Here is a 9,086-nt window from a genome sequence, read left to right on the forward strand (position 1 = left end):
AGGCTTTGCACACGGGGGGAGGGGGTCAGTTTTGCCAGCAGGGAGACTACGGGGCCCCCAACACCCTGTCCCCGTGCAAGAGACAGCGGCCTTGGGCTTGGGCTCCTCGGTGCGTTGCTCCCTCTGACCTCCGGGGTCCCCCAGCCCCCAACCTGGAAAATGTTGGCCAACGGCCCCCCGAACACAGCCCCTAACCGGATCCCAGGGGACCCGCCGAGGGCCCCGAGGGCACTCACCAGGCCTCCGCAGAGGCTGAAGACCGCCGTGTGCTCCCGGCGAGCGTTGACCTGGCCGCGGTAGAAGCAGTGGCGCAGGTCCGGGGGCGCCCCGCCGAGCCCCTCCGCCCCGCGCGCGGGGGCGCCCAGGTGCACCTCGGTGTAGCCGGCGGCCAGGAAGGCCGCGTCCGCGCTCAGGTTCAGCTGGAAGAGCTGCCCGTAGGCGCGGATCCGGTAGTGCGTCCTGGCGGGCGGCGGCCCCGGCGCCCCCGAGCTGCGCTTCCTCCGGCTGAAGTGGTGGCTCTGCGGGAGCACTTCGCCGAACTCATTGACCCGCGCGGGCGTCACCACCTCGTAGGAGACCAGCGTCCTCACCAGGGCTTCTGCAACCGCGGAGACAGGCCACTGAGCGCCCCCCCCCCCCCGCCGCGCGCGCACACCCCCACCCCCATCCCCATCCCCGCCCCGCCCGGGCCCCCGCGCCCCCGGGTCACGCCGAAGGCGCACCGCCGGCGGGAGCGCGCGCGCGCACAGGCGCACACACGTGCTCCGCTGTCCCACACCCCCGCCCCGCCCCGCCCCGCCCCCGCCCCCGCGGCCCTGCGGGGGCGACTCCTCCAAGCCCGGCTCAGCCTCGCCCCCGCGGGATGCTCGGGGCCGGCGGACCCGGGGGGCCCCGCGAGCGCCCCTGCAGGGCCGGGGAGCAGGGGCCCCGCCGCGACCTCACCTTGCCGGGGGTGCAAGTGAATTTCCCAGGACCTGGCGATGAAGAGCGAGAGCTGATAGAGCAGCCCCGTCAGCCACTCGGCCACCCGCATGGTCGCGCCGGGGCCGGCCCGGGCCGCCCGCCGCGCAGCCCGGCTCCCCCGCGCCCCGCCGCGCCCCGCCGCCCGCCGCTCTCCGCCGCCCGCCGCGCTGCACGCCGACCCCGCGGCGCCCGCCTCAGCAGCCTCCGGAGCAGCAGTCCCGGCCCCGGGCCGGGCCGTGAAGCCGCGCCGCCAGCCTCCGCGCCCCGAGCCGCTGCTGCATCGCACCGCAGCCCCCCGGCCCCCCGCTCCCCGCTCCCGCCCCGCGTCGGCGGCCCCGCGCCCGCGCCGCCCTCGGACGCCTTCCCGGGGCCCGAGCGACGCGGGCAGGCGAGCCGCGCCGGCAGGCTCGGGGCCAATATAGCCCCCGCGGGCCGGGCGAGCGCGGGGAGAGCCCGCCCCCGGGGCCGCGCGCGGCCAATCAGCGGCGGGCGCGGCCGGGCTCGTGCTCCCGCGCGGGGCCCGCCCCCGCCCCCGCCCCCGCCGCCCGCGCCCCCGCCCCCGCCGCCCCTCGAGCGCCGTCCGTGTGGCGGGTGCGCGCAGCCCCGCACCTGGAGCGCCCGGGGCCGCGCACGCCGAAGTGTCAGGCAAAGCGTCCGCCGCAGGGTCTGTGCCCCTTACGGCTCGCGGGGATCCGAGGCTTCTCCGGGTCCCGCGCGACGTGCTGCGGCCGAGGGGTGACCCCGGTGCAGCCTGGTGGCCCGGTCCCGCGGCGAGCCCCTCTGTGTTCCCGGAGCCGCCGGAGCTGAAGCGCGCTCGAGGTGCAGAGGGCGACGCGAGCTTGCAGGCGGCCGGCGTCTCTGGGGCTCCTCTGCCGGCGGCACGACCTCAGCCTCCACAGTTCCTGTACTCGCGGGGTTTTCCCCCCTTTTACTATTCATTTTTGTGCTTAATTTTGTTTAAGCCTCACCCCCCCCCCCGCCGCCCCGCCTCCAGGGGCGCCTGAGTGGCTCAGTCGGTTAAGTGGCTGCCTTAGGCTCAGGTCATGACCTCGGGCTCCCGGGATGGAGCCCTGCATCCTGCATCCTGCATCCCGCATCCTGCTCAGCAGGGAGCCTGCTTCTCCCTCTCTGTTCCTCTCCCCGTCTTGTGCGCTCTCTCTCTCTCTCTCTCCCTCTCTCTCTCTCTCAAATAAATAAAAATAAAATATTTTTAAAGGGGCCCCCAAATTACTGAGACATCAAGCCCCATGGCTCAGGTCATGACCTCAGGCTCCAGGGATGGAGCCCTGCATCCTGCTCAGCAGGGAGCCTGCTTCTCCCTCTCTGTTCCTCTTGCTCTCTGCTCTCTCTCTCTCTCAAATAAATAAAAATAAAATATTTTTAAAGGGGCCCCCAAATTACTGAGACATCAAGCCCCATGGCTCAGGTCATGACCTCAGGCTCCAGGGATGGAGCCCTGCATCCTGCATCCTGCTCAACAGGGAGCGTGCTTCTCCCTCCCTGTTCCTCTCTCATCTTGTGCTCTCTCTCTCTCTCTCTCTCTCTCTCTCTCAAATAAATAAAAATAAAATATCTTTAAAGGGGCCCCCAAATTACTGAAACATCAAGCCCCGCAAAACTTGTGTCAACCCCTTCCATTGTATCTCTGGGTCATTTTATGAGCCTTTCTGCAGGTAGTTTCACAGTATTAATCCGTCCTTTCTTTATGATATCCAAACGACCCCAGGCATCTACAATTAGCTTCATCATCCTCAACAACTGTTGTAGCTCTGGCTCCAGTTGTCACCTGATGTCTGTTAAATTCTACAAACCTCAATAGCCACAGAAAGCAATGATTATTTCGGAACTACTTTCTCACTTCTCAAATGCACCTGTTTGATTTGCAGGCTCCATATTACTTCTCTCTGTCACCTGTATGAAAATAAAAGCGGAGTAAGGGGTCAGATGGTCTTGAAATCCAACCAAGGGAGAGAAAAAATGTGAAGGTAAAGGTAGAGGAATAATTGAGTAAATCTTCACAAACACAAAGGAAGACACTCTCAGTTTAGTTCCTGGCAAGCCTTCCTCCCCTGAACTCTCAACAATAAAAATTCTGTTCACTTGGAACTGGCCTCTCATGGCAGGCCTCCCCACCTTCATATCCTACGCTTGGCCCATCTGGTGTTCGCCACGGATGTGAACAAGTCTTGTTTGAGGAAGGAGATTAATTTTGCTTTTACCAAGGAAATGACCCACCTCGGTGATGGCGATTCTTCCACAATTAGTCCCCCTTCTTTTGTACCCCTTCCTCACAAGTGTCGTTTCATCCATCACAGAATTACAGACATCTAATTTTTCCCCCTAAAGTAAGCATCCTGTCACTTTAAACAAAACAAAAACAGACTTTTCCCACACCTGTCTCTATAGTGGTTACCTTCAGTACATTGTAATTTAGAGTCATTTAATTACATTGCAGCCCTAAATGTATCTTTACATCAAGAGCCATGCCTCCTCTCATAGAAACAACAGAGAATAGAACTGCGCCTATGTAATTGGCTATCTGCTTAATGAAGGCAAAATAAATATTTCCTTTCCATTACTGAAGGTGTGCCACTCAAAGTGGGTTTTGCAATGGAATATTTGATTTTCAGTCTGTTCTGATTTTTTGGAAATGCTCTTTCTAAAATAGAACTCTTTTACCTTTTATTAGAGAAGCGGGGAAGGGGGCAGCCCCTGTGGCCCAGGGGTTTAGCGCCACCCTCAGCCCAGGGCGTGATCCTGGAGACCCAGGATCGAGACCCACATTGTGCTCCTTGCATGGAGCCTGCTTCTCCCTCTCCCTGTCTCTGCCTCTCTGTCTCTCATGAATAAATAAAATCTTTTTTAAAAAGAGAGAAATGGGAAGCTGTATGGGATGTGTATTCCATGTTATTATAATCTTTACTATGTTCGGTAAAGAGCATTATTTCCCTCATTTTATAGAAGATAACTGTTACTTTTCACACGGCATCTAAGTAACAAAGCCAGGTTTCCACAAATCCTTTCTGGCTTCAATGCCTTCTCATTACATTAGGCTTAACTATTATGATATTCATATTGTCTGTCTCTCTTCCTTTCTCCTTCTCTGCCAATGAAAATGCCAGGAAGAAACTAATCTATGCCATATCAATCAAACAATTTCTTCACATTGATAATTATAGCTACCACTTGTGGAATTTTTCTTTGACATGTAGATGCTGCATGTCAAAGAAATATGGCCTCATTTAATTTACACAAACACACACACACACACACACACCCGGCAGAACTCAGAAATTAAGTAATTTACCCAGATCACATATCAAGTTAGACTCAGATCTCTTTGGTGTCAAATTCTGTATTTTTATAAGAAAATTATACTCTTCATACCAGCTCAAATCTAATATAGTGCAGTTGTAACCAGCAACAAATCAGAAAATGAAAGCCATCGTTAAGTGTAATTTTGTTGGATTTGTAATTGTGACAATCATCATTATAAATATAAGCTACGCTATGAGGTTGGCACAGAGTAGAGAAAGTGTTTTTAATCTTGCAAGCAGGAATATGCTCACTGTACATGGATAGATCTTGTTTTTATAACTAAGTCTACCCTAACCAGCTGTGTAAAGTTCAACAATTTACCTAAACTCTATACGCCAATTGCAAAATGGAAGTAATAATAATCTCATGCAATTGTTAAGGTGCTTAAAAGAGATAATACAGGTAACATATTTGGCATAATATTGGCCAAAATGTACTCAACGCATGTTCATGCTGATTATGATTTTTATTACATTATAATATGGGACTGATGTTCATACCAAAAGGAACAACTGTTTGAATAGAGACTGCTTTTCTAATATTAGGAGGTTGAAGTAAGGTGATCAATCTTCACTGTATACATGAGACTAGGGAGTCTCCTGAGATGCAGGACTTTCAGTACTAAAACTTGAGAAGTCCTGGGCAGACTCAGATGAATTGGTCACACAAGTTTAGGGGTTCTCAACTGAGGCAGTACTGAGTTTTGGGACTAGGTGAGGGGTAGGGGAGCTGCCCTATTCAACATAGAATGTGTAGCAGCATCCCTGGCCTCACTCGATGCCAGTAGCCCTCCACCCGTGTTGCGACAACCTCAAATATTTCCAGACATCGTCAGATGTCCCCTGGGAGTAAAACTGGCCCCAGTTGAGAACCACTGACCTAACAGGGGGATAGGATTGGAAAATGATAAATGCACAGAAATGGGTTTGGCAGGAAATCCCACAGATGCTGCTCCATCCTTAATTACAAATGGCCAATTGCTAAGTAGAAACGTTATATATTGCAGCAGGTATGGGAAGTTATCCATCATTATAATTAAAACAGTATAAGCTGTGGTCATTATGTCAATTTTTAAAGCATTATTATTTCTAGGTATGCAGAGAAGAATCAAGCTCCTCTGCCCAAGCAATTATTACACTCTGTTCTAATTTTTTACTTACTTGTCTGCATTCAATACCAGACGGTTAGGGTCACATGAGGAAGAACTATAGACAGGCTGAGGCAGTATTCCCAGCACCAAATGTTGTGTCCTCTTGGAACAGAAAAAAAAAACTAATATTCATTGTGTAAATACGTACTCATATTAAAATTTATATAACCTAGAAGAATAGGCAAATTAGCAGCCAATCTTAGCATCTGCTTTTAATTAGGATATTTATACCATTTAAATTTAATATAATAATTAATATATTTGCCTTCAAGTCTATCATCTTGCTATTCTTTTTCTAATTGTCCTGTTCTTTTGTTTCTGCCTTCTTTCAGATTAACTATATGTGTTCTATCATCCCATTTAATCTGTGTTATCTATAACTCTGTCATTATTTAGGTGGTTACCCTAGGATTTATAGCATACATCTAACTTCTCTCTAACTACCTTCAAGCATGCTATGCAAATTCAATTTCATCCCTCCCAACATTTGTGCTGTTGTTGTTGTCATATGTTCAGCCTTTGCATTTGTTACAAATCCCACTTTGCATTGATGTTATTTTTATTTAAACAGCTATTTCCATCTCATATCATTTTTGTTCTGCCTGAAAGGCTTTCTTTAACATTTCTTGGAGTGCAGGTTCTACTGGAGATGAGTTCTCTTTTTTTTTTTTTTCTGAACACACTTCTTTTCTTTAAGTTTTTTAAAATTCTTTTTGTATTTTTTTAATTTAAATTCAATTAACACTTGGTGTATTGTGAGTTTCAGACCTAGAGTTCAGTGATTCATCAGTCTTATATAATACCCAGTGTTCACAATACATCACATGCTCTCCTTCATATCGATCACTTAGTTACCCCACCCCACCACCACCCTATTTCAAGTTTATTTTTGCGATCAATTTTTCCTGGGTATAGAATTCTAGTTTGAAAGGGTTTTTTTTTTCTTTTTAGTTATTGAAAGCTGTTGATTACTGTCTTTCACATTTTTTATAACAAGAAATCAGTCCTCATATTCTGTACATAAGGTATCTTTTTGTTGTGGCTGCTTTTAAGATTTTCTCTTTATCACTAGTTTTGTTTGATTTATTTGCAGTGTACCTTGATGTGATTCTTTTTCATGTTTCTTATGCTTAGACTCCATTGAGTTTTGGGAGACAATGAGTTTATTATTCTCATCAAATATGCAAAATTTGGGGTCATTATTTTTTCTTTTTTTCAGATTTTATTTAAATTCTAGTTAGTTAACATACAATGCATTATTTTTTCAAATATAAGTTTTTGTTCCCTCTCCCTGTTCTCCCTCAAGGACTCCAATTATGTGTATATGGAGACTGCACACAATTGTCCCACAACTCTCTAAAGCAGTGTTGTTTTAAATTCTCTTCTTCCTGTATCTCTAATGGATAATTTTTATACTGTCTTCAAGTTCACTCTTCTTTTCTTCTACAATGTCTAATTTATAATTAATTGTATTCACCGTATCTTTCATCTTACATACTATCATTTTTTCCTCTAAAACTTTAGTTTGGGCCTCTTTCTGTATCTTACATGCCTCTACTTAACTTTTTGAACATATGGAATGAAGTTATAATCATTCTTTGGATGTCCATTCTAAAATATGGGTCAGTTCTTGGTCGGTTTTGAGTAATTGATTTTTCCCCTCAGTGTTGGTCATACCTTCCTACACTTTAAAGCCTGATAATTTTACATTGAATGAATTTTACCTTTGTGGGTGCTGGATAGATTTGTGTTCCTACAAATCTTGAGTTTTATGCTGGGACACAATTAGATGTCTTGGAAATAGATCTTTCCTGATCTTTCTTTTAGAATGTATTAAGCAAGAATGAAGCAATGGTGACTCTAAGCATAATTTATTCCCCACTACAGAAGCCAGACCATTCTATGTACTTTACCCAATATTCATTATTCAAGAGATTTTCCAGTCTGGTTACTGGAAATGGGCACTATTCCCATCCCTGGAAGAGTGTTACTTCTAATTCTGTTGGGTCAATTTTTCCCTATTCTTGTGGAATTGTTTTCACATGTACATGCACTAATTTTAAGACTGAACTATTTCATGTTGTTTGAGAATAGAGAGATACTCAAAAGGTGAATATTGCTACACACATCAGGATGGTTCACCACCTCCTCCTGGAAATTTTCTTTAAAAAAAGAGAATGATAACTCCCAGATCATATACCAATTACCATAAATAAGTAAGGAAGAAGCAAGGTAAAGGAAGTAAAGAAAATATTCAGACAGGAGCAATAAAGTACAACAGGGAGAGTGGCACAGCGGTTTAGCGCCTGCCTTTGGCCCAGGGCGCGATCCTGGAGACCCAGGATCGAATCCCACGTCGGGCTCCCAGTGCATGGAGCCTGCTTCTCCCTCTGCCTGTGTCTCTGCCTCTCTCTCTCTTTCTCTCTGTGACTATCATGAATAAATAAATTTAAAAATCTTAAAAAAAAAAAGTACAACAGGGACATATATCAAATAAACCAGGAAAACAACTAACCTTCTGAAGGTGAGTAGTCACCCTGTTTTGTAAAAGCTATAGTCCTTGTGCAGAACATTGAAGATTGTATACACAAGCAGGTCCATTAGCAGAAATGCTCCTGTTCCTTTGTCCAGAGAAGCAGAGGAAGTAGGCTATGCAAATAATAACAAAGAGGAGCCAGAACTATGGGAAGCAGTCTGTCTCTGTGACAGCAGAGAAAGAAAACAGCTAGAAGTCTACTCTGTACATTTCAGCCCAACAAATAGCTGGTCCAGGAAAATCAAATTCAAGAATGAGGGGTTTGGTTTTTTTTTTTTAAAGGATTACACACAATAAATGCAGTAAACTTTAAGAAAGAAATTGGGGAAGAGCATCAAAACTCATCTACAGGTGAAGAAAACAAACCAGAAAAATACTACTAGAAGCATAGAAAAAAATGTAACCAAACATTTTGTTATGGATCATAAAAAAAAATGAAGAGATTACTTTTGAAGTCATATCTAAATTAGAAGTATAGGAACTCAGGGAAGATATAGAAAGAAACAGGAAGAAATAAGATATGATTTAGCAGAATTCAAAAAAGAAGTAGAGGTAAAAAAGCGTCTTAACAAAATTGAAAACAGCATGAGAGAGAATAGAAAGTGTGCGCGGGCGGGGGAGGGATATGGAAAAATAAGAAAAGTGACCTCATTGAAGTGGAAATAAAGAGGAAAGAGAGAAAAGAAGGAACGAAGGAAGGATGGAGAAAGTATGGAAGGAAAGAAGGGAAGAAGGAAGGAAAGGAGGAGGGAAGGAGGGTTTGGGAGAAAAAAATTAATAGAAAAGATATGCATTAGAGATCCACACACATATATTTGAAGCAGCCTCTGAAGAAAAAAGAATCAAACAAATAAACAGAACATATTTTCAAGTTATAATTCAGGAGTGCCTTTGTTGAAATAATAGGCCTGAATCTATGTATTGAAAAGACACAATGGATACAAAGAATCGACGGAGAATGGTCAACATCAAGACATTTACTAGTAAAGCTATTGTGCTTTAAAATGAAATGTTTGTCTTGGTTTGGTTTTTCTTTTGTTCCCAGTGAGACAAAATAAGTGTTATTTATGGGCATAAAATAAGTAGGTTATATTCACATTTCTCCACTGCAACATTCAA

At 46.5% G+C, this 9,086-nt stretch overlaps 1 protein-coding gene across 3 annotated transcripts in view; it reads right to left on the minus strand.

Moving 5' to 3' along the window:
- The window catches only part of ADAMTS20 (ADAM metallopeptidase with thrombospondin type 1 motif 20), a 163,776-nt gene extending 162,567 nt beyond the window's left edge, over positions 1-1,209 (minus strand). Inside the window, exons 1-2 of one of the 3 annotated variants that reach the window (XR_005984934.1) lie at positions 943-1,209; positions 237-598 (exon numbers count right to left, since the gene is read on the minus strand). Coding sequence is in view for 2 of the 3 variants with exons in the window: in XM_041736786.1 (XP_041592720.1) it covers positions 237-598; positions 943-1,033 (453 nt within the window). In the remaining variant the exon portion in view is untranslated. The remainder of the gene's footprint in view (positions 1-236; positions 599-942) is intronic. The other 2 variants (XM_041736786.1, XM_041736785.1) reach the window with 2 other exon arrangements.
- Between the last annotated feature and the right edge of the window lie 7,877 nt (positions 1,210-9,086).

This window comes from Vulpes lagopus, chromosome 21 (assembly GCF_018345385.1).
Source record: "Vulpes lagopus strain Blue_001 chromosome 21, ASM1834538v1, whole genome shotgun sequence".
Taxonomy (NCBI): Eukaryota; Metazoa; Chordata; class Mammalia; order Carnivora; family Canidae; genus Vulpes; species Vulpes lagopus.